Source organism: Loxodonta africana, chromosome 10 (genome assembly GCF_030014295.1).
Source record: "Loxodonta africana isolate mLoxAfr1 chromosome 10, mLoxAfr1.hap2, whole genome shotgun sequence".
Taxonomy (NCBI): Eukaryota; Metazoa; Chordata; class Mammalia; order Proboscidea; family Elephantidae; genus Loxodonta; species Loxodonta africana.
This window is the reverse complement of record NC_087351.1, coordinates 24,235,311-24,261,216: the sequence shown is the minus strand read 5'-3', so window position 1 is coordinate 24,261,216 and position 25,906 is coordinate 24,235,311. Positions and strand designations below refer to the sequence as shown.

The window sequence follows — 25,906 nt, the reverse complement described above, 5'->3', positions numbered from 1 at the left end:
GAAACCCACTAAAACTTGATTTTCAAGGTCCCCCATGACCTCCATATAGAAATCCAACCATCAATTCTCAGTCCTCATCTTTTTTTTTTTTTTTTTAATTGTGCTTTAAGCGAAAGTTTACAAATCAGGTCAGTCTCTCATACAAAAATTTACATACACCTTGCTATACACTCCTAATTGCTCTCCCTCTGATGAGATAGCACAGGACTTCCCTCCCCTCTCTCTCCTCATGTACATTTGGGTAGCTTCTGGACACCTCTGCCCTCTCATCTCCTCTCCAGACAGGTGATGCCAAGATAGTCTCATGTGTCTACTTAATCCAAGAAGCTTGTTCTTCACCAGTCTCATTTTCCATCCCCTATTCCAGTCCAATCCCTGTCCAAGGAGTTGGCTTTGGGAATGATTCCTGCCCCGGGGTAACAGAAAGTCTGGGGTCCATGGCCTCCGGGGTTCCTCCAGTCCCAGACTGACCATTAAGTCTGGTCTTTTTACATGATTTTGAGGTCTGCATCCCACTGCTCTCTTGCTCCCTCAGGGTTTCTCTGTTGAGTTCCCTGTCAGGACAGTCATCGGTTGTGGCTAGGTACCATCTAGCTCTTCTGGTCTCAGGCTGATGTAGTCTCTTTTGTCTCTTAGGTTCATAATTATTTTGTGCCTTTGATGTTCTTGATTCTTCCTTATTCCAGGTAGGTTGAGACCCATTGATGCATATTAGATGGCCACTTGTTAGCATTTAAGACCGCTGATGCCACTCTCCATAGTGGGGTGCAGAATGTCTTCTTAATAGGTTTTATTATGTCAGTTGACTTAGAAGTCCCCTGAAACCATGGTTCTCAAACCCCCACCCCTGCTATACTGGCCTTTGAAGCGTTCAATTTTTTAAGAAAACTTCCTTGTTATTGGTTTAGTCCATTTATGTTGACCTCTCCTTTATTGCATATTGTCTTTCCCTTCACCTAAAATAAAACTCATATACTATCTAATTAGCAAATATCCCCTCCCTCCTTCCTGCCCTCACTGCTCTCGTAACCATCAAAGAGTATTTTCTTCTCTGCTTAAACTGTTTCTCCAGTTCTTGTAATAGTGGTCTTATACAATATTTGTCCTTTTGCAATTGATTGATTTCACTCAGCATAATGTCCTCCAGATTTCTCCATGTTATGATATGTTTCATGGATTCAACACTGTTCTTTATCTATGTGTAGCATTCCATTGTTTGAATACACCATAGTTTATTTATCCATTCATCCATTCATGGGCACCTTGGTTGCTTCCAACTTTTTGCTATTGTAAACAGTGCTGCCATGAACATGGGTGTGCATATATCTGTTCGTGTAAAGGATCTTATGTCTCTAGGATATATTCCAAGGAGTAGGATTGCTGGATCATATGGTAATTCTATTTCTAGTTTTTAAGGAAGTGCCAAATTGATTTCCAAAGCAGTTGTATCATTTTGTATTGCCACCAGCAGTGTATAAGTGTTCCAATCTCTCCACAACCTCTCCAACATTTATTATTTTGTGTTTTTCAGATTAATGCCAGCCTTGTTGGAGCGAGAAGGAATCTCACTGTAGTTTTGATTTGCCTTCCTCTAACGGCTAAGGATCGAGAGCATTTCCTCATGTATCTGTTAGCTGAGTGAATGTATTCTTTACTGAAGTGCCTGTTCATATCCTTTGCCCATTTTTTAATTGGGTTATTTGTCATTATGTGGTTGAGTTTTAGCAGAATCATGTAAATTTTAGAGATTAGGCACTGGTCGGAGATGTCATAGCTGAAAACTTTTTCCAGTCAGTAGGTAGTCTTTTTGCTCATTTGATGAAGTCTTTGGATGAGCATAGGTGCTTGATTTTTAGGAACTCCCAGTTATCTGGTTTCTATTCAGCATTTTTAGTAATGTTTTGTATACTGTTTATACCATGTATTAGGGCTCTTAATGTTGTCCCTATTTTTTCTTCCATAATCTTTATCATTTTAGATTTTATTTTCAGGTCTGGGATCCATTTTGAGTTACTTTTTGTGCATGATGTGAGGTATAGGTCTTATTTCATTTTTTTACAGATGGATATCGAGTTATGCCAGCACCATTTGTTAAAAAGACTGTCTTTTCCCCAATTCAGTGACACTGGACTTTGTCAAATATCAATTGCTCGTATGTGGATGTATTTATGTCTGGATTCTCAATTCTGTTCCATTGGTCAATATGTCTGTTGTTGTACCAGTACCAGGCTGTTTTAACTACTGTGGTGGTATAATAGGTTCTAAAATCAGGAAGAGTGAGGCCTCCCACTTTGTTCTTCTTTTCCAGTAATGTTTTACTTATCCAGGGCTTCTTTCCCTTCCATATGAAGTTGGTGATTTGTTTCTCCATCTCATTAAAAAATGTTGGAATTTGGATTGGAATTGTGTTGTATATATAGATGGCTTTTGGTAGAACAGACATTTTTACAATGTTAAATCTTCCTATCCCTGAGTAAGGTATGTTTTTCCACTTAAGTAGGTCCGTTTTGGTTTCTTGCAGTAGTACCTTGTAGTTTTCTTTGTATAGGACTTTTACATCTCTGGTTAGATTTATTCCTAAGTATTTTATCTACTTCGGGGCTACTGTAAATGGTATTGATTTGGTGATTTCTTCTTCGATGTTCTTTTTGTTGGTGTAGAGGAATCCAATTGATTTTTGTGTGTTTATCTTGTAACCTGATTGCTGAACTCTTCTATTAGTTTCAGTAGTTTTTTTTTGTTGTTGTTGTTCTTTTTTTTTTTTTTTTTGAGGATTCTTTAGGGTTTTCTGGGTATAAGATCATGTCATCTGTACACAGAGATACTTTTACTTCTTCCTTACCAGTCTGGATGCCCTTTATTTCTTTACCTAGCCTAATTGCTCTGGCTAGGACCTCCAGCACAATGTTGAATAAGAGTGGTGATAATGGGCATCCTTGTCTGGTTCCCGTTCTCAAGGGGAATGTTTTTAGAATCTCTCCATTAAGGATGATTTTGGCTGTTGGCTTTGTATAAGTGCCCTTTATTATGCTGAGGAATTTTCCTTCTATCCTATTTTGATGAGAGTTTTTATCATGAATGGGTGTTGGACTTTATCATGTGCCTTTTCTGCATCGATTGATAAAATCATGTGGTTCCTCTGTTTTATTTATATGGTGGATTACATTATTGTTTTTCTAATATTGAACGGTCCTTGCATACCTGGTATAAACCCCACATGGTCATGGTGGATTATTTTTTTGATATGTTATTGAATTGCATTAGCTAGAATTTTGTTGAGGATTTTTGCATCTATGTTCATGAGGGATATGGGTCTGTAATTATCTTTTTTTGTGTTGTCTTTAGCTGGTTTTGGTATCAGGGATATGCTGGCTTCATAGAACGAGTTAGGGAGTATTGCATCCTTTTCTATCCTTTGAAATACCTTCAGTAGTAGTGGTGTTAAGTTTTCCTTGAAAGTTTGGTAGAACTCTGCAGTGAAGCCGTCAGGACCAGGGCTTTTTGGGGGGGTAGAGTTTTTTTTATTACCTTTTCAATCTCTTTTATTTTGTTATGGGTATATATAGCTGTTCTATTTCTCTTTGTGTTAGTTTAGGCAGGTAGTGTGTTTCTTGGAATTCATCCATTTTTTCTAGGTTTTCAATTCTGTTAGAGTACAATTTTTCATAGTAATCTGATATGATTCTTTTAATTTCAGTTGGGTCTGTTGTGATATGGCCCATCTCATTTCTTATTCAGGTTATTTGTTTCCCTTCCTGTATTTCTTTAGTCAGTCTGGCCAATGGTTTATCAATTTTCTTAATTTTTTCAAAGAACCAGCTTTTGCCCTTGTTAACTCTTTCAATTGTTTTTCTGTTCTCTAATTCATTTAATTCTGCTCTAATTTTTATTATTTGTTTTCTTCTGGTGCCTGCCAGTTTCTTTTGTTCCTCTCTATTTGTTCAAGTTGTAGGGACAGTTATTTGATTTTGGCTCTTTCTTTTTATTTGTATGTGTGCATTTATTGATATAAATTGACCTCTGAGCACTACTTTAGCTGTGTCCCAAAGGTTCTGATAGGAAGTGTTTTCATTCTCACTGCACTCTATGAATTTCTTTATTCCCTCCTTAATGTCTTCTATAACCCAGTTTTTTTTTTAAGCAGTGTATTGTTCAGTTTCCAAGTGTTTGATTTCTTTTCCCTGATTTTTCTGTTATTGATTTCTACTTTTATGCCCTTATGGTCAGAGAAGATGCTTTATAATATTGCGATGTTTTGGATTCTGCAAAGGCTTGCTTTATGACCTAATAAGTGGTCTATTCTAGAGAATGTTCCATGTGCACTAGAAAAGAAAGTATACTTTGCAGCTGTTGGGTGGAGTGTTCTGTATAAGTCTGTGAGATCATGTTGGTTGATTGTGGCAATTAGATCTTCCGTGTCTTCATTGAGCTTCTTACTGGATGTCCTGTCCTTCACCGAAAGTGTTGTGTTGAAGTCTCCTACTATAATTATGGAGGTGTCTATCTCACTTTTCAGTTCTGTTAAAGTTTGTTTTATGTACCTTGCAGCCCTGTCATTGGGTGCATAAATATTTAATATGGTTATATCTTCCTGGTAAGTTGTCCCTTTCGTCATTACGTAGTGTCCTTCTTTATCCTTTGTGGTGGATTTAACTTTAAATTCTATTTTGTCAGAATTTAATATTGCCACTCCTGCTCTTTTTTTTTTTTTATTATTAACTTTTATTAAGCTTCAAGTGAACGTTTACAAATCCAATCAGTCTGTCACATATAAGTTTACATACATCTCACTCCCTACTCCCACTTGCTCTCCCCCTCTTGAGTCAGCCCTTTCAGTCTCTCCTTTCGTGACAATTTGGCCAGCTTCCCTCTCTCTCTATCCTCCCATCCCCCCTCCAGACAAGGGTTGCCAACACAATCTCAAGTGTCCACCGGATATAATTAGCTCACTCTTCATCAGCGTCTCTCTCCCACCCGCTGACCAGTCCCTTTCATGTCTGATGAGTTGTCTTCGGGGATGGTTCCTGTCCTGTGCCAACAGAAGTTCTGGGAAGCATGGCCGCCGGGATTCCTCTAGTCTCAGTCAGACCATTAAGTTTGGTCTTTTTATGAGAATTTGGGGTCTGTATCCCACTGATCTCCTGCTCCCTCAGGGGTCCTCTGCTGTGCTCCCTGTCAGGGCAGTCATCGATTGTGGCCGGGCACCAACTAGTTCTTCTGGTCTCAGGATGATGTAGGTCTCTGGTTCATGTGGCCCTTTCTGTCTCTTGGGCTCTTAGTTGTCGTGTGGCCTTGGTGTTCTTCATTTTCCTTTGCTCCAGGTGGTTTGAGACCAATTGATGCATCTTAGATGGCCGTTTGTTAGCATTTAAGACCCCAGACGCCACATTTCAAAGTGGGATGCAGAATGATTTCATAATAGAATTATATTGCCAATTGACTTAGAAGTCCCCTCAAACCATGTTCCCCAGACCCCCGCGCTTGCTCCTCTGACCTTTGAAGCATTAATTTTATCCCGGAAACTTCTTTGCTTTTGGTCCAGTCCAATTGAGCTGACCTTCCATGTATTGAGTGTTGTCTTTCCCTTCACCTAAAGCAGTTCTTATCGACTGATTATTCAATAAAAATCCCTCTCCCACCCATACTCCCTCCCCGCCTCCTAACCCCAAAAGTATGTGTTTTTCTCAGGTTTACTATTTCTCAAGATCTTATAATAGTGGTCTTATACAATATTTGTCCTTTTGCCTCTGACTAATTTCGCTCAGCATAATGCCTTCCAGGTTCCTCCATGTTATGAAATGTTTCAGAGATTCGTCACTGTTCTTTATCGATGCGTAGTATTCCATTGTGTGAATATACCACAATTTATTTACCCATTCATCCGTTGATGGACATCTTGGTTGCTTCCAACTTTTTGTTATTGTAAACAGAGCTCCAATAAACATGGGTGTGCATATATCCGTTTGTATGAAGGCTCTTGTATCTCTAGGGTATATTCCCAGGAGTGGGATTTCTGGGTTGCATGGTAGTTCTATTTCTAACTGTTTAAGATAACACCAGATAGATTTCCAAAGTGGTTGTACCATTTTACATTCCCACCAGCAGTGTAAAAGAGTTCCAATCTCTCCGCAGCCTCTCCAGCATTTATTATTTTGTGTTTTTTGGATTAATGCCAGTCTAGTTGGTGTGAGATGGAATCTCATCTTAGTTTTAATTTGCATTTCTCTAATGGCTAATGATCGAGAGCATTTTCTCATGTATCTGTTGGCTGCCTGAATATCTTCTTTAGTGAAATGTGTGTTCATATCCTTTGCCCACTTCTTGATTGGGTTGTTTGTCTTTTTGTGGTTGAGTTTTGACAGAATCATTTTGATTTTAGAGATCAGGCCCTGGTCGGAGATGTCATAGCTGAAAATTCTTTCCCAGTCTGTAGGTGGTCTTTTTACTCTTTGGTGAAGTCTTTAGATGAGCATAGGTGTTTGATTTTTAGGAGCTCCCAGTTATCAGGTTTCTCTTCATCATTTTTGGTAATGTTTTGTATTCTGTTTATACCTTGTATTAGGGCTCCTAGGGTAGTCCCAATTTTTTCTTCCATGATCTTTATCGTTTTAGTCTTTATGTTTAGGTCTTTGATCCACTTGGAGTTAGTTTTTGTGCATGGTGTGAGGTATGGGTCCTCTTTCATTTTTTTGCAAATGGATATCCAGATATGCCAGCACCATTTGTTAAAAAGGCTATCTTTTCCCCAGTTAATTGACACTGGTCCTTTGTCAAATATCAGCTGCTCATACGTGGATGGATCTATGTCTGGGTTCTCAATTCTGTTCCATTGGTCTATGTGTCTGTTGTTGTACCAATACCAGGCTGTTTTGACTACTGTGGCTGTATAATAGGTTCTGAAGTCAGGTAAGGTGAGGCCTCCCACTTTCTTCTTCTTTTTCAGTAGTGCTTTGCTTATCCGGGGCTTCTTTCCCTTCCATATGAAATTGGTGATTTGTCTCTCTATCCCCTTAAAATATGACATTGGAATTTGGATCGGAAGTGCGTTAAATGTATAGATGGCTTTTGGTAGAATAGACATTTTTACTATGTTAAGTCTTCCTATCCATGAGCAGGGTATGTTTTTCCACTTAAGTATGTCCTTTTGAATTTCTTGTGGTAGAGCTTTGTAGTTTTCTTTGTATAGGTCTTTTACATCCTTGGTAAGATTTATTCCTAAGTATCTTATCTTCTTGGGGGCTACTGTGAATGGTATTGATTTGGTTATTTCCTCTTCGGTGTTCTTTTTGTTGATGTAGAGGAGTCCATGTGATTTTTGTATGTTTATTTTATAACCTGAGACTCTGCCAAACTCTTCTATTAGTTTCAGTAGTTTTCTGGAGGATTCCTTAGGGTTTTCTGTGTATATAATCATGTCATCCGCAAATAGTGATAACTTTACTTCTTCCTTGCCAATCCGGATACCTTTTATTTTATTTCTTTGTCTAGCCTAATTGCCCTGGCTAGGACTTCCAGCACGATGTTGAATAAGAGCGGTGATAAAGGGCATTGTTGTCTGGTTCCCGTTCTCAAGGGAAATGCTTTCAGGTTCTCTCCATTTAGAGTGATATTGGCTGTTGGCTTTGCATAGATGCCCTTTATTATGTTGAGGAATTTTCCTTCAATTCCTATTTTGGTAAGAGTTTTTATCATAAATGGGTGTTGGACTTTGTCATCTGCCTTTTCTGCATCAATTGATAAGATCATGTGGTTTTTCTCTTTTGTTTTATTTATGTGATGGATTACATTAATGGTTTTTCTGATATTAAACCAGCCTTGCATACCTGGTATAAATCCCACTTGATCAGGGTGAATTATTTTTTTGATGTGTTGTTGGATTCTATTGGCTAGAATTTTGTTGAGGATTTTTGCATCTATGTTCATGAGGGATATAGGTCTATAATTTTCTTTTTTTGTACTGTCTTTACCTGGTTTTGGTATCAGGGAGACGGTGGCTTCATAGAGTGAGTTGGGTAGTATTCCGTCATTTTCTATGCTTTGGAATACCTTCAGAAGTAGTAGTGTTAACTCTTCTCTGAAAGTTTGGTAGAACTCTGCAGTGAAGCTGTCCGGGCCAGGGCTTTTTTTTGTTCGGAGTTTTTTGATTACCATTTCAATCTCTTTTTTTGTTATGGGTCTATTTAGTTGTTCTACTTCTGAATGTGTTAGTTTAGGTAGGTAGTGTTTTTCCAAGAATTCATCCATTTCTTCTAGGTTTTCAAATTTGTTAGAGTACAATTTTTCATAATAATCTGAAATGATTCTTTTAATTTCATTTGGTTCTGTTGTGATGTGGTCCTTCTCATTTCTTATTCGGGTTATTTGTTTCCTTTCCTGTATTTCTTTAGTCAGTCCAGCCAATGGTTTATCAATTTTGTTAATTTTTTCAAAGAACCAGCTTTTGGCTTTGTTAATTCTTTCAATTGTTTTTCTGTTCTCTAATTCATTTAGTTCAGCTCTAATTTTTATTATTTGTTTTCTTCTGGTGCCTGATGGGTTCTTTTGTTGCTCACTTTCTATTTGTTCAAGTTGTAGGGACAGTTCTCTGCTTTTGGCTCTTTCTTCTTTTTGTATGTGTGCATTTATTGATATAAATTGGCCTCTGAGCACTGCTTTTGCTTTGTCCCAGAGGTTTTGATAGGAAGTATTTTCATTCTCGTTGCTTTCTATGAATTTCCTTATTCCCTCCTTGATGTCTTCTATAACCCAGTCTTTTTTCAGGAGGGTATTGTTCATTTTCCAAGTATTTGATTTCTTTTCCTGCTCTTTTTTGATTGTTGTTTGCTTGATATATTTTTTCCATCCTTTGAGTTTTAGTTTGTTTGTGTCTCTAAGTCTAGGATGTGTCTCTTGTAGGCAGCATATAGACGGATCATGTTTCTTTATCCAGTCTGAGACTCACTGTCTCTTTATTGGTGCATTTACATTCAGCATAATTATAGATAAGTATGTGTTTAGTGCTGTCATTTTGATGCCTTATTTTGTGTTTTGTTGACAATTTCACTTTTCCTCTTACTTTTTTGTGCTGAGGAGTTTTTCTTTGTAGATTGTGTGTTCCTCATTTTCATAGTAGTTGAGTTTATTTTTGCTCAGTTGTTATGTTTATCTTGGTTTTTATTTTGAAGTATGGAATTGTTAGACTTCTTTTTGGTTGCCTTAATATTTACCCCTATTTGTCTAAGTAAAATCCTAACTTGTATCACACTATATTGCCTTGGTTTCCTTTTCACAGGAAGATCTATGCCTCCTGTATTTAGTCCCTCTTTTTTGATTTTTGTAATCTTATATAATGACATCAATGATTCCCTCTTTTGAGAAATTTTATTTTTAAATTAATCTTATTTTGTTTTTGTGATTTCCATACTTGAGTTGATATAGGATGTTTTATTCTGTGACCTTGTGTTGTGTTGGTATCTGATATTTTTTATTTTCTGACCAAAGAATTTCCTTTAGTAATTCTTGTAGTTTTGGTTTGGTTTTTGCAAATTCTCTAAGCTTGTGTTTATCTGTGAATATCTTAATTTCACCTTCATATTTGAGAAAGAGTTTTGCTGGATATATGATTCTTGGCTGGCAGAGTTTCTCCTTCAGTGCTCTATATATGTCATCCCATTGCCTTCTTGCCTGCATGGTTTCTACCGAGTAGTCCCAACTTATTCTTATTGATTCTCTTATAGGTGACTTTTTGCTTATCCCTGGCTGTTTTTAAAATTTTCTCTTTATCTTTGGTTTTGGGAAGTTTGATGATAATATGTCTTGGTGATTTTCTTTTGGGATCAGTCTTGTATGGGGTTCAATGAGCATGTTTGATAGATATCCTTTCATCTTTCACAATGCCTGGGAAGTTTTCTGCCAACAGATCTTCAACTATTCTCTCTCTATTTTCTGTTATCCCTCCCTGTTCTGGAACTCCAATCACACACAAGTTATTCTTCTTGATACAGTCCCACATGATTCTTAGGGTTTCTTCATTTTTTTAAATTCTTTTATATGATTTTTTTTCAAATATATTTGTGTCAAATGCCTTCTCCTCCATCTTCCCAACTCTGCTTTCCAATTCCTCAATTCTGCTCCTCTGACTTCCTGTTGAGTTGTCTAATTCTGTAATTTTGTTAATCTTGAATTTCTGAATGTTGTCTCTCTATGGATTGTTGCATCTTATTAAATTTTTCACTATGTTCTTGAATAATCTTTTTGATTTTTTCAATTGCTTAATCTGTGTGTTCCTTGGCTTTTTCTGTAGATTGCCTTATTTCATTTCTGAGGTCATCCCTGATGTCTTGAAGCATTCTATATATTAGTTTTTTTATATTCTACATCTGGTAATTTCAGGAATGTATTTTCATCTGGGAAAGGTTTTGGTTCTCAATAGACCACTAACTGATCACTAAAACCATTGCACCACCCTCTCCCAAACTATTCTCAGCAAGACAACTGGAGAAAAAATTTAAAATATAAGTGCTATCATGACACTTCTCTGCAACATTACAGTTATAATTTTTATGAGGCCAACTCCTTGGAGATTTTAACTGTGACTTCCATAGTTCCATAGGTGAAGTGAAGGACAACACACAATACAGAGGAAGTCAGCATAACTGGACTCAACCAAAACCTAAGAAATTTCCTGAATATAACCAAATACTTAGACGAACAGAGTAGCATGTGTGGGAGTCTGGGGACCATGGTATCAGAGGACATCTAAGTCAATCGGCATAACAAAATTTATTAAGAAAATGTGCAAAACACTTTGGTGAATGGTGTCTCCGGTCTTAAAAGCTAGCAAGCAGCTTTTTTTAAATCTGTTAAAACCATTCTTTGAAGCCAACTCTTCAGACAAAGATTAGACTGGACTATAGGACATAACTTGTGAAAAGTGTGCTTCTTAGCTCTAGTAGCTAAAAAAAAATGGATCTAATTATTGAATATCCCTCTCCATAGGGTTTTCTATGTCTGCTTTTTCAGAAGTAGATTGTCAAGCCTTTCTTCTGAGGCACCTCTGAGTGAGCTCGAACCTCCAATCTTGTGGCTAGTAGCCAAGTGCCAACCATTTACACCACCCAGGATCTCATTTCATTAAAGAGTGCTGAGAAAAATAATAAGCAAGTTTGAAGAGTTTAGATCTTCTCCAATTATTGTAGTAAAAATAATATCCTGGTGGATATTTAAGATGTGCGTGTTAATGAATATTGATTAGATATCGGGATGGAAAAAAACTTCCTAAGAATAAGAACTATGGAAGTCACAGTTAAAATCTCCAAGGAGTTGGCCTCATAAAAATTATAACTGTAATGTTGCAGGAAGTCATAGGTAAAAAAAAAAAAAAAAATTGGAGAAAATATTTTGGAAAAAAATGAGAATAAATGAGTTAATGTCTTTAATATATAATTGGCACCTGTAAATCAATATGACAAACACTAACTTCCACGAGACTTATAGCCAGAATGCTCCTTAGAAGAACGGATGATGAGACTTCATCTCATGTACTTTGGATATGTTATCAGAAGAGCCAGCCGTCAGAGAAGGACATCAAGCTTGGTAAAGTAAAGAATCAGCAAAAAAGAGAAAGACCCTCAATGAGATGGATTGACACAGTGTCTACAACAATAGGCTAAAGCATGACAGTGATTGTGAGGCTGGCCCAGAATCACACAGCATTTCGTCCTGTTGTACGTAGGGTCTCTATGAGTTGGAACTGACTCAATGGCACCTAACAACAAAAGTGGGGATAAAAAATACCTAAGCAAAGGGTATTTAATTACTTTTCAAATAAGAAAAAACCTCTGCAATAATTTTTGCCTCCCTGAATCACTATTCCCCTTCCATTGATAGCTATACCCTACCATCTTCATTTGGGAAATACTTTTCCTCAGCTCCATGTAGTTCTTTGGAGACTATCAATCAAATAAGCCTGGCCCCTACCCACAGGGGTGAGCATATGATTCAGACTGGGCACATCAGAGAGACCTGGCAAGGATATAAATCAATGACAGTTAGGATCCTTTCATTGTTTTTAATATAGATGCTCAGAAAGGAAACCTCTCCATTACCTCTGAGGTTGCTCTTCTTGGAAGTATTTGCAGCCTCTCCTCTCTCCGGATACCATACATGAAGAAATTCATGTGCAAAAGAAAAGAATAAGAACAATGTATGTAAATAAAGAGAGCTAGAAAATAATACAATGGGAGGAGATCAAAAAAGGAGTGAGGAGTGAAAGAAAGCGAGTGAAAGAAAGATCAAAAGTATGATGTTGACTGAATCCTTAGAGTCCTGCCTGGTTCTATTATTGGATATTCAAAAAACTGAGCCCATAAATGTCCTTTTTATTATTTTAAGCTTGTTTGAATTAGATTTTTTTTTTAATTGTGCTTTAGGTGAAACTTTAGAGCTCAATTTCTCCTACAAAAATGTATACACATTTTCTTATGTGACTCTAGTTGCAATCCCTACAATATGACACCACATCCCCCTTTCCAGCCCAATTTCCCATGTCCATCCAACCAGCTCCTGTCCCTTTGAGCCTTCTCATCCCTCCTTTGGACGGGAGCTGCCCATTTAGACTTGTGTATCTACCTGAACTGAGAAGCACACTTTTCAAGAGTATTATTTTATGTCTTATACTCCAGTCTAACTTTTGTCGAAGAGTTGGCTTCCAGAACAATTTTAATTCTGGGATAACAGAGTCTGGGGCCATGTCTTCTGGTGTTCCTCTAGTCTTAGTCAGACCATTAAGTCTGGTCTTTTTACGTGAATTTTAGTTCTGCACCACACTATTCTCCTACTCCATCAGGGACTCTGTTGTACTCCCTGTCAGGGTGGTCATTGGTGGTAGCCAGGCACCATCTAGTTCTTCTGGTCTCAGACTGATGGAGTCTCAGGTTTACGTGGTCCTTTTTGTTTCTTGGGCAAATATTTTCTTTGTGTCTTTGGTGTTCTTCATTCTCCTTTGCTCCAGATGGGGTGGGATCTATTGATGCATCTTAGATGACAGCTCAGAAGCTTTTAAGACCCCAGATGCCACTTGCCAAAGTGGGATGTAGAACGTTTTCTTGATAAACTTTGTTATGCCAGTTGACCTAGATGTCCAAACAAAACCATGACCCCAGACCCCTGCTTCTGCTATTCTGTCCCTCTAAGTGTTTGGTTGTGTTCAGGAAAATTCTTAGCTTTTGGTTTCACCCAGTTGTGCTAACTTCCCCTGTATTGAGTATTGTCCTTCCCTTCACCTAATTCTTGTCTCTTATCTAGTTAGTGAATTCCCATTTCCCTCCATCCCCATCCTCGTAACCATTAAAAGATGTTTTCTTCTGTGTTTAAACCTTTTCTTGAGTTCTTATAAGAGTGGTCTCATACACTAATTGTCCTTTTGTGACTGACTAGTTTCACTCAACATAATGCCTTCCTAATTCATCCATGTTGTGAGATATTTCGTGGATTCCTCATTGTTCTTTATTGTTGTGTAGTATTCCCTTGAGTGTATATACCATAATTTGTTTATCCGTTCATGTACTAACCAAAGGGTCGGCAGTTTGAATCCGCCAGGTGCTCCTTGGAAACTCTATGGGGTGGTTCTACTCTGTCCTACAGGGTCGCTAGGGTTTATTCATGTACTGATGGGTACCTACATTTTTTCCATCTTTTTATTACTGCAGATTGTGCAGCAATGAACATGGGTGTGCATAGATCTATTTGTGTCATAGCTCTTATTTCTCTAGGATATATTCCAAGGAGTGGGATTACTGGTTGGAATGGCAGTTCTATTTCTAGCTTTTTAAGGAAGCCCCAAATTGATTTCCAAAGTGGTTGTACCCTTTTACATTCCCACCAGCAGTGTATATGTGTACCAGTCTCTCCACAACTGCTTCAGCATTTACTATTTTGTATTTTTTGGATTAATGTTAGTCTCATTGGGGTGAGATGGTATCTCATTATAGTTTTGATTTGAGTTTCTCTATAGGGTCACCATGAGTTGCAATTGACTTGACAGCAATGGGTTTGGTTTTTTGTTTGTTTGTTTTTTGATTTAATGGCTAATGCTCATGAGCATTTCCTCATTTATCTGTTAGCTGCTTGAATGCCTTCTTTGGTGAAGTGTCTGTTCATATACTTTGCCCATTTTTTAACACAGTTTTTTGCCTTTTTGATGTTGAGGTTTTACAGTATTTTGTAGATAGTTTAGTTGGTTGTGTGTTTCTAGAAATTTGTCCATTGCCTCCAGGTTTTGAAATTTGCTGGAGTACAATTTTTCATGGTATTCTTTTATGATTCTTTTAATTTCAGTTGGGTCTATTATGGTATTGCCCATCTCATTTCTTGTTCTGGTTATTTCCTTCCTCTCCTGTTTTTCTTTTGTTAGTTTGACCAAGGGTTTATTGATTTTGTTGTTTTTTTTTTTTTCAGAGAACCACCTCTTGGCCTTTTTAGCTCTTTCAATTGTTTTCCTATTCTATATTTCATTTAATTCTACTCTAATTTTTATTCTTTCTTCTGGTAGCCCAGGGCTTCTTTTGCTGCTCTCTTTCTATTTGTTTAAGTTGTAGGGTTAATATTTTGATTTTGGTCCTTTCTTCTTTTTAGATGTGTGCATTTATTGTTATAAATTGACCTCTGAGCCCTTCTTTTGCTGTGTCCCAAAGGTCCTGGTAAGACGTGTTTTCATTCTCATTTAATTCTGTGTATTTCTTTTTTCCATCTTTGATTTCTTCTATAACCCAGTAGTTTTTGAGCAAGGTGCTGTTCAGTTTCCATGTATTTGATTTTTTTTTTTCCTTGCTTTTTCTGTTATTGATTTCTCCTTTTATGGCTTTATGGTCAGGAAAGATGTTTTGTAATAATTCAATGTTTTAGATTCTGTTAAGGCTTGCTTTGTGGCCTAATATGTGGTCTATTCTGGAGAATGTTCCATGTGCTTTGGAAAAGAAAGTATACTTGGCTGCTGTGGGTGGAGTGTTCTGTATATGTCTATGAGGTCAAGTTAGTTGATTGTGGTATGTAGATCATCCGTGTCTTTATTCAGCTTCTTTCTGGATGTTCTGTCCTTCCCTGAAAGTGGTGTGTTGAAGTCTCCTACGATTACTGTGGAGGTGTCCATTTCTCTTTTCAATGCTTTTAGAGTTTCTTTTATGCATTTTGGAGCCCTGTAATTGGGTGCATAAGTATTTAATGTGGTTGTGCCCTCCTGGTGTATTGACCCTTTAGTCATTATTCCTTATTCTTTGTGGTGGATTTGCCTTTAAAGTCTATTTTGTCAGAGATTAATATTGCCCCTCCAGCTCTTTTTGATTGTGTTTTGCTTGATATATATTTTTCCATCCTTTGAGTTTTAGTTTGTGTCTTTGAGTCTAAGGTGCATCTCTTGTAGGCAGCATATAGACAAATTGTGTTTTTTTATCCATTCTGCCAATTTCTGTCTCTTTATTGGTGCATTTAGTCCATTTATATTCAGCATAAGTATTGATAGGTATGAGCTTAATGCTGTCATTTTGATTTTTTTTTTTTGTATTGTTGATAGTTTCTTTTTTCCACTTAATTTTCTGTGCTGAGGGATTTTTCTTTATGTATTTTCATCTTTTTCATTGTTAATTTTGTATTTGCTGAGTCTTTATGTTTTTCATCTTTTTCATTTTGATGTGTAGGATTATTAGTTTCCTGTGTGGTTACCTTAATATTTACCTCTATTTTTCTAAGTTGAAACCAATCTTTGATTAGTTGATATCGCTTTGGTTTCCTCTGCATACAGAACTTGTATGACTACATTATTTTAGTCTCTCTTTTTCATTTTACTGTTGTCATGTTTTACATATTGACATCTGTTTCCCTATTTTCAGTGTTCTAGCTTTGATATATTTTTGTGACTTCACTACCTGGGTTGAGATCTGGTCGTTCTGTCCTGTGCTCTAGCCTCGGGTTGTTATCTGATGTTATTGATTTCCTAACCAGAGGACTCCCTTTAGTATTTCTTTTAAATTTAGTTTGGTTTTTACAAATTTCCTAAACTTCTGTTTACCAGGAAATGCCTTGATTTTGCCATCATATTTGAGAGACAGTTTTCCTGGATATATAATTCTTGGCTGGCAAATTTTTCCTTCAAGGCTTTATATATATCATTCTTTTGCCTTCTTGCCTTCATGGTTTCTGCTTAGTAGTCAGAGCTTAGTCTTATTGACTCTCCTTTGTAGATCACTTTTTTTTTTATCCCTAGCTGTTCTTAAAATTCACTCTTTACCTTTGGTTTTGGCAAATTTGATTAAAATATGTCTTGGTGACTTTCTTTTGGGATCTACCCTGTGTGGGGTTAGATGAGCTTCTTGGATAGACACCTTCTCATCTTTCATGATATCAGGGACGTTTTTTGCCAACAAACCGTCAATAATTCTCTGTACATTTTTTGTTTCTTCTCCCCACACACACACCCCATTCTGGTACTCCAGTCACTAGTAGGTTATTCCTTTTGGTAATATCCCACATTATTCTTAGGATTTCTTCATTTTTTTAATTCTTTTATCTGATTTTCCTAAATAAATTGGTTTCAAGTGCTTTATATTCAATCTCACTAATTCCGACTCCCATTGCATCAATTCTACTCCTATGACTTTCTACTGAGTTGTCTAATCTAATGCTGAAATTTTATTCTTAATGTTTTGGATTTCTGTTTGTTGTCTCTCTGTAGATTCTTGTAGCCTGTTAAGTTTGTCATTACTTTCTTGTATAACTTTCTTAAGTTTCTCTGTTGTGTTGTCTGTGTGTTCCTTGGCTTAGTCTGTGTTTTGCCTGATTTCCTTCCTGATCTTGAAGAGCTCTGTATTTTAATCTTTTGAATTCTACCTCTGTTAATTCCAAGAAATTCTCTTCCTCCAAGAGGTTTTCTGTTTCTTCGTTTTGGTTGCTTGCTGAAGCAATCATGGTCTGCCTCTTTATGTGATTTGTGATATTGACTGTTGTCTCTGAGCCATCGATAAGTTCTTATATTTATTTACGTTTTCTTACTGTGTCCTAGCTTCTTGTTTTGTTTTGTTTTGTGTTGACATGTCCAAAGAGGCTGGTCATGTGAGCTACTTTGATTATTGGCATCTTTGAAGCTCTCACATCCTGTCGCCAGGTTGTTAGAGCTGCTACTAGGTATGTTGCCTCAGGAGTCCATTCACTTTCCTTGTGTGGATTCAGCTCAGGTATGCAGGTCACCAGTAACTGACCGTGAGGTACAGGTTCTCACCTACAATCCTAGATGGGCAGGGCTACATAGGGGTGATTGGAGCAGGCCCAGATATCTGGCTGCAGTAGGGGATTATTTGCTGAGCAAGATAGGGGGCTATGGCTGTCCCTGTATGCCTGGGTGGAAGAAATGTCCTTGTTCCCCAGAGAGTGTAGCTGGGTGGGTTTTCAAGCTGAACTTTGGGCTCCCAATGCTGTTATCTGTAAGGACTGGGAAGCACCATTTATTCTCAGACCCCTGTCTTGGGTGGCTAAGTAGACTAGCTGGAGCCACCGGTCCTCAGGCTCTTCATATGTATAGGTAAGAATCCGGCCTAATAGGTACGGCAGTGTCAAATGTCACAAATCTGCCACATCTCCTTAGCTGTTGCAATTGAAAATAGGCTTCACATATGTACCCTGTTGTTCTATGCTAACGGGAGCCTACGCTGTTGAAATGGGCCCACACAGATCTAGGCAGCGGCAAAAGGCATTCAAAGTCCATGGACCCCTTATGCCTGTGCCTAGACAAAGGGGCTGTGCCTGCCCTGAGGTCCCAGCTTGGGGGAGCTGGCAGATTGTTTTGTTTTGTTTTGTTTTTTCCTGTTTGTTAATTTGTTTTCTCTCCAAAATTGGGAGAATGGCTCAGGATGCTCAAGGGGTGCCACTTCCTGCCCAGTGGATGCGGCAATCATTGAAGCTGAACCAGGCCTGGAGCAGAGTAGGGTGGGGGCACTAGGTTAGACACTTGCACTTAACTTTCATAGATTCAGCTTCACTTCTCCCTGTTTCTGGAGGCTAGTGCTGACTCTCTGCAGCTTAGTTTCTCCCAGTGTGGAAAATGCATCCTGAGCATTACTGTTTGCCCCAGCCTGAGCACACTGGCTGATCCAGCTGCTGAAACTGACTCCTCAGCTTTGTCTTTGACATTCAAGGCTCCTAGATTATCATATGTCATTGATTCACTTGTTTTTTCAGGTCTTGTTGTAAGAGGGAACACAGGAAGCATCTTAGTACTCTGCCATCTTGGACCCACCACCCTGAATTAGATTTCTGACACTTGTAATTCAAAAAGTTCTAACTCCGGGCCTTTCTACATTTCATTATATTACTTTACTCCACCTTCTCGAGCTACCCTTTGAAATCTTCTATTCAGCTCTTTTACTTTATCATTTCTCCCATTCACTTCAGCTACTCTAGGTTCAAGAGCAAGTTTAATACTCTCTTTAACATTCATTTTGGTCTTTTCTTTCTTTCCTATTTTTTTAAATTACCTTTTGTTTCTTCACCTATGATGTCCTTGTCTGGTCTTAGGTCATTAGTATTCAATGCATCAAATCTATTCTTGAGATCATCTCAAAATTCAGATGAAGTATACTCAAGGTCGTATTTTGGCTCTGGCACAGTTTTTAAAAATTTTTCTTGAGCTTAAATCTGAACTTGAATATGAGCAATTTATGGTCTGTTCTGCAGAAATTCCCTGACCTTGTTCAGACTGCTGATGTTAAGCTTCTTCATCATCTCTTTCCACAGATATAATGTATTTGATTCATATGTATCCCGACTGGTGAGGTCCACATGTATAGTTGCCATATATGTTGTTGAAAAAAGGTATTTGCAATGAATAAGTCATTGGTCTTGCAAAATTCTATCATATTATTTCAGGCATAATTTTTATAACCATGGCCATATTTTCCAACTACTGATTCTTCTCCTTGTTTCTAATTTTCCCATTCCAATCACCAGTAATTATCAATGCATCTTGATTGCATATTTGATCAATTTCAGACGGCAGAAGTTGATAAAAAAAAAAAAAAAACCTTCAGTATCCTCATCTTTCGCTTTAGTGGTTGGTGGGTGTCTTAGTAATCTAGTGCTGCTATAATAGAAATACCACAAGTGGATGGCTTTAACAAAGGGAAATTTATTTTCTCACAGTCTAGTAGGTTACAAGTCCAAATTCAGGGTGCCAGCTCCAGGGAACGACTTTTTCTCTCTGTAGGCTCTGGAGGAATATTCCTTGTCATCAATTTTCCCTTGGTCAAAATGCTTCTCAGGCACAGGGACACCAGGTCCAAAGGACACACTCTGCTCCCAGTGCTGCTTTCTTGGTGATATGAGGTCGCCAACTCTCTACTTGCTTCCCTTTCCTTTTATCTCTTGAGAGATAAAAGGTGGTACAGGCCACACCTCAGGGAAACTCCCTTTATATTGGATCAGGGATGTGACCTGGTAAAGGTGTTACAATCCCACCCTGATCCTCTTTAACATAAAATTAACACAAAATCAAACCCACTGCCGTCCAGTCGATTCCAACTCATACCGACCCTATGGAGAGAGTAGAACTGCCCCACAGAGTTTCCAAGGAGCACCTGGTGAATTTGAACTGCCAGTCTCTTGGTTAGCAGCCGTAGCACTTAACCATTATGCCACAAGTGTTTCCATACAATTATAATCACAAAATGGAGGACAACTACAGAACAGTGGGAAACATGGCCCAGCCAAATTGATACACACATTTTTGTGGGGTCATAATTCAATCCATGACTATGAGTAATTTGAATAATCATCGTATTAACTGGTTTTCCTTGTACACACATCCATACTATCCTATCACTAACATTGTTGTACTTCAGGATAGATCTCAAAATGTTCTTTTTGATGATAAATGCAATGCCATTCCTCTTCAATTTATCATTCACAGCATAGTAGACCACATGAGCTTCTGATTCAAAATGGCCAGATCTCCTCCTTGTCCGTGAACTAATTTCTAGGATATTGATCTTTATATGGTCCATTTCACTTTTGACGACTTTCAATTTTCCTAGATTCATACTTTGTACATTTTGCATTCCAATTATTAATTATTAATGGATGTTTACAGCTGTTTCTTCTAATTTTGAGTCATTCCACATCAGCTAGTAAAGGTCCCAAAAGCTTGAGTCCTTCTGCGTCATTAAGGTCAACTCTACATTGACGGGGCAGCTTTTCCACTGTTGCATTTTGAGTGCCTTCCAATCTGATGGGCTCAGCTTCCAGCATGGTTTCAGACAATGTTCCTCTGCTATTAGTAAGATTTTCACTGGCCAATTTTTTTATAAGTAGATTTTCAGGTCCTTTTTCCTACCCAGTCTTTATGGAAGCTCCACTGAAACATGTTCACCGTGGATGGCCCTGCCAGTATTTGAAATACCGTTGGCATAGCTTCCAGCATTACAGCAACATGCAATTCACCACAGTATGACAAACTGACAGGTGAGTGTTTATTATTCTCTACTAGTGTTATTAAAAAAAAAAAATGTTATTATACCCTATTAATTCCAATTTGGTTTTGGGCTTTTTATGACAAACTGAAAGATGAGTTTTTATTATTCTCTACTAATGTTATTAAAAAAAATGTTATTATACCCTATTAATTCCAATTATATTAATCCGTAAAGAAGTTAATCTGTAATGCAAAGATGAATATGTAAGGATTTTAAAGGAAGACTAAAAAATTGACAAAAAAAAACAATCTAAATGTCCAACAATAACAGAACAGAAAAGACAATTATGACTGTTGTTTAATAGTTTATGCATGAATTCAAAATTACATTGTCGTAGATTATTTAATATCATAAGAGAATTCTAAGGATATAATATGCATCTAAAAATCAGAACAAAAAATGTAGAAACAAAATTTCAATTATATACATATATATATATAAACACGAGAAATAAATAATACTAATAATTACTTCCATAGAGAGATTTTTGGGGTTATTTTTATTTACAAATAATTTTTAGATAAAGTATGCTTTTTATGAGATAAAAATTATATTTTCTCAGAGAAATGAGAAAACAACAAAAAATTTCACATCAGCTATAATTTAAAATATAGTCACTTTAAGATCTAAGATATATTTATCAATAACCTTTTTGATGTAAGTGAAAGAACCACAACTTAAACTCAAGCAAGATGATAAAATCATGAGCTCATTTATTAGCTCACTTAGTAACTGAACTAGGGGCAAGAATAAAGGTGAATGCTCATGACGGCTGGTACCAACAAGTTGAATACCACCGAACTTCTGTCTTTGAACTCTTTATCTTTTATCACCCTCATCTTTTTTCATTATCCTATATTAGATTTTTGACAGCAGGAAGTCTGATTGCCAGCAGTTTCTATACTTCACAGATTCAAAAAGGACTGAGATTTGCTCTCTCTCTGTTTTCAAGTCCAAACATCTTGGGCAAAAGCTTACATTGGTCCATCGTGATCAGGGACTCATTTCTGTACCATTCAACTGTGGTTAGGGCGTATGTCATTATGACTTAGTTCAGATGCCCAATCTTTGACCAATCGATAGTAATGAGGAAGGTAGGATCTACAAGATGTCTTCTTCCAATCATACCACATGGTTAGGACAAGAGAAAGGTACATTTACCAGCAGGAAGAGATTGCTGTCATTTGGACAGAAATTGGAGCAGATATCCACTAAAAGTGGTTATTGCTTTAGACTGAAAAAATGACCTTTGATGAAATTTTGCATTAAATGATAAAGAAAATCCTCAGTAATTATGTGTTTAAGGAATCCATATTGTCATAGATGTAGACCTGAGATAATGCAGGAGAAAGGATGGGGGGAGCAGGGATTTCTGGAAATGGACACACATAAATAATAAGAAATTTGGGAACCCCTTCTAGGATCTATTGAACATTACTTAATGGATGGAAGAAAAAAGCAAATATTACTTCTTCAAAACAAATTATAGGGAGACTTAGTATAAGATCTGGCTAGTAAAATAAAAATAAAAATTATATATATTTTATTTCTATATATTAATATATATGTATAAATTGTATATATAAATATATACCAGTTTTCCAATTATCCAACAGAGAACTCAGAAAATAAATAAAGTTATAAAGGTAATGGAAAGAAAAAGAAAAGCAAATAAATTGTCAATTGAGATAAATTATGTTATAAAATAAGGATCGCTTATAAGACAATACAACAAATGGTAAGTTGGTTAAAATGTATTATAAAGTTCTTTATACTACATCTCTATCTGAGAATGTTCATTGGTTGTTCTTTATTGAAATGGATATGAATTATAATTTCTAAATCTCTTGATCTTTATTCATACACCTCATTCTCAGAGAATGGAAAATAGTCATATAAAAAACACCTCCCCAATTAGGAATCAGCTCATGATGACTGAAGTCAAACAAATGCAACAGTAATAGTCTTATATCAGCGGAATGAAATAGAAGAATCTGAATTACGTATGTAGATAATGTACCTTAAAGACTATAGGAGATAGAAAGGATAGACATGGTATAACATAGTGCAAACAAGAGTCAAAGGTAAAATTTGTGATGATCAGTCAGCAATGTCCAGACAAGAGAATGGGCTGGCCTAAAGATCCTGTTGTTCCTGCCATGAAGACAGACATATACTAGTGGGGAAATATAGGCATTAAGCTAATGAAACCTGATGTCATTAAATATTGAAATAATCCAGCTAACTCCTCTTGCTCAGATTCCCTGCTCATTAATGTTCTCATCATCACTTTATTTCCCAGAGGTTTCGCTATAGTGAAAGAACGATTTAGGACTATGTGGGAGTCCAGATCACTTGACAGATTTTTTTTTTTTATTATTCTTCCAGATTTTTTTTTTTTAATTTTTATTAAGCTTCAAGTGAACATTTACCATTCCAATCAGTCTGTCACACGTAGGTTTACATACATCTTACTCCCTTCTCCCACTTGCTCTCCCCCTATTGAGTCAACCCTTACAGTCTCTCGTTTCATGCCAATTTTGCCATCTTCCCTCTCTCTCTATCTTCCCATCCCCCCTCCAGTCAAGAGTTGCCAACACTCTCTCCAGTGTCCACCTGATTTAATTAGCTCACTCTTCATCAGCATCTCTCTCCCCCCCACTGACCAGTCCTTTTCATGCCTGATGATTTGTCTTCTGGGATGGTTCCTGTCCTGTGCCATCAGAAGTTCTGGGGAGCATTGCACTTGACAGATTTTTGTGTGTCTGTGTGTGTGTGACAAATTAATAAATTGGCATCTTGATTATATATTACCATCTAGTGTAAATTTTTTAGTGTTAATTCACAATCCCTTATACAGCCCACTCTGTGACACTGAAAAGACTCTGATTTGAAGCATGGACCATGGTATGTTCACAAAGGTGTTGTCTCCTGTGAGACAAGAAACTGGCCTTCTCCTGTGGATACCTTTTACCCCACCCATGCTTCAGTCAACCGTAAGCAAGCAACACAATTTCTCAGTTAAGATTTTTAAAATTCATGTTGTATTAATATACAAGTAATATACTTGGAAACTCCTGCTATTGAAATAATATAAATTTAATGTTACTCCAGACAGTAAGGAAACTTCATAATACTTTTGTCACTTAAGAAATCCTTCTGTAAACAAGAAGGTGACTGCATACTCTCCTCATTGCCATCTTCATCTCTTTGTTCCTCAATGTGTAGATGACTGGATTCAGAAAAGGAGTGAGAACGCCATCCAGAATGGCAAGGAATTTGTCTAGGTGTGATTTGGGGTGAGGCCAGGTATAAACAAAGATGCAAGGACCAAAGAACAAAATCACCACCATGATATGAGTTGATAAAGTGGAGAGAGCCTTGAATGAGCCACCTGAAGAGTGTTTCTGAGCAGTGATCAGGATAAAAATGTAGGAGATGATCAATATGAAGAATGATCCCAGGGATATAAACCCACTGTTGGCTGTGACCATGAACTCTAGTCTGTAGGTGTCTATGCAGGCAAGTTTGATAAATCGAGGTAGGTCACAGTAAAAGCTGTCCAGCACATTAGGGCCACAAAATGGTAATTTTATAACAAAAACTAGTTGAAACACAGAGTGGATCAAACCAATTATCCAAGCAGCAACCTGGAGCAAAATACACAGTTTTGGGTTCATGATACTAAAATAGTGGAGAGGTTTACAAATAGCCACATACCTGTCAAAGGCCATGGCTGTGAGCAGCAGCATCTCCACACCACCGATGAGGTGAATGAAGAAGATCTGAGCAATGCAGCCTCCAAAGGAGATGACTTTGTGCTTTCTGAAAAGGTCATAAATCATTTTGGGGGTAATGACAGAAGAAATACCCAGGTCAATAAAGGAGAGATTAGCCAACAGAAAGTACATGGGGGAGTGTAAGTGAGGGTCAGAAGTCACTGTAAGGACAATGAGGGAGTTTCCCATCATGCTTGCCACATAAAACATGGAGGAGAACACAAAGAGGACAAGTTGGATCTCCCAGGAATTGGACAGTCCCAGGAACACAAACTCTGACACCACAGAGTGATTTGCTCCATCCATTGATTTATCAGCTAGAGTGCTCTAAAGTTATCATGTGAAAGAAAATGAAGAGGAAACAAAAATAAGAAGGGCATTAATGCCTTAGAATTATAATGATTAATTATTCAAGAATGTTCACAATGTACAAATTTTTTATCCATTCAATTTCTTCTCAGGGCCATATAATCACTAAAAAAGCATTTTACCTGTAGTCACCTAAAGGAGTTGTATCACTTTCACACGCAATATCCCTATCACCATGGCCTCCTAGACGATCTTCCGTCTATAAACAAGAGAATGTAACAAATATGAAAACATAGTAGATGTACGTGACAAGAATTGGGAGGGACAGGAAAGGTGATACGATGGAACACAATGAGAGAAGAAATAAGAGATGGCATTGACCTCATTTCGCCGAGCTCTTAGGTTCTGTTCTTGAATTGCTGATGAAATATTTTCCAGCCATTCTAGTTGTCTGTCCTCCTAATCTCACTTCATCTCAGGCATAAAATATGTCCCTTAAAGTCATTCTCACACCACTACCCACAGTCATATTTGCAATTCACCAAAATTCCACAAAATAGGGGAGAGTATAATGGAATTTGATTTAGGACATAGAGGTGACTCAAAAGTAGATAGGGCCAAGACAAAGGCTGGTTAGGGATTGAGGACACAGGGTATCTGCATGGGCACCTGGAGGTGTAAGTAGGAGTGCCCAGTAGCATACTTAACAGGCAGGACATGGCCAAGGTGTGAAAATTGCGGGAAGGCAAGAAGGTAAGGGAAATCAGTTTTATTTATCTGCTTAGATTTTTCACATTCCCTAAAGTTTGTGAACCCTGGCCACAGCCTTGTAGTCCCAAACTCTTATAGGTTTCTGTGGATGAAGAAATGCACACGAACCTCTTAAGTGGCATATAACCATCGACCCTCTCCTGTCCCCACATCTCCCTTGTTGTTTGCCCCTCTTATCTCATCGCCGTGTTTCAAATCTCCCCAGTGTCTGACTGTTCCCTGACCCTAATCCTGGGCCATTACATTAGTCTCCCTGATTCTTACCCATTTTTGCAGGGAATACACTTTTATCACATAGTAGATGTAATCTCCTGCCTGTGGGTCAAACACTTCTGCTCCCATTAGAGGCGGGCATGCTGCTAAAAGGTGAGGTGAGTTGAGGAATGAGAGAGCTTGGAGAAAAACAGTAAAGGGCTAGTAAAATGAAAACGCATGAGTGCACAGAAGCCTCAGACCTGGAACTGAAAGGAAAGGGTAAGAGAAACTCAACAATAGAGAAAAAGGATTGCAAGTTTGCCTTTTAATAAGTGTGCTTGTATATACACACACATACGC

At 37.5% G+C, this 25,906-nt stretch overlaps 1 protein-coding gene across 1 annotated transcript; it reads right to left on the bottom strand.

Annotated features, from left to right (window-relative positions):
• Positions 1 to 22,178: 22,178 nt before the first annotated feature.
• Positions 22,179 to 25,673, bottom strand: LOC135232586 (olfactory receptor 4F3/4F16/4F29-like). The gene has a single exon (XM_064292226.1). It carries the CDS (start codon positions 24,575 to 24,577, stop codon positions 23,639 to 23,641), a length of 939 nt encoding a protein of 312 aa, XP_064148296.1. The 5' UTR covers positions 24,578 to 25,673; the 3' UTR covers positions 22,179 to 23,638.
• Between the last annotated feature and the right edge of the window lie 233 nt (positions 25,674 to 25,906).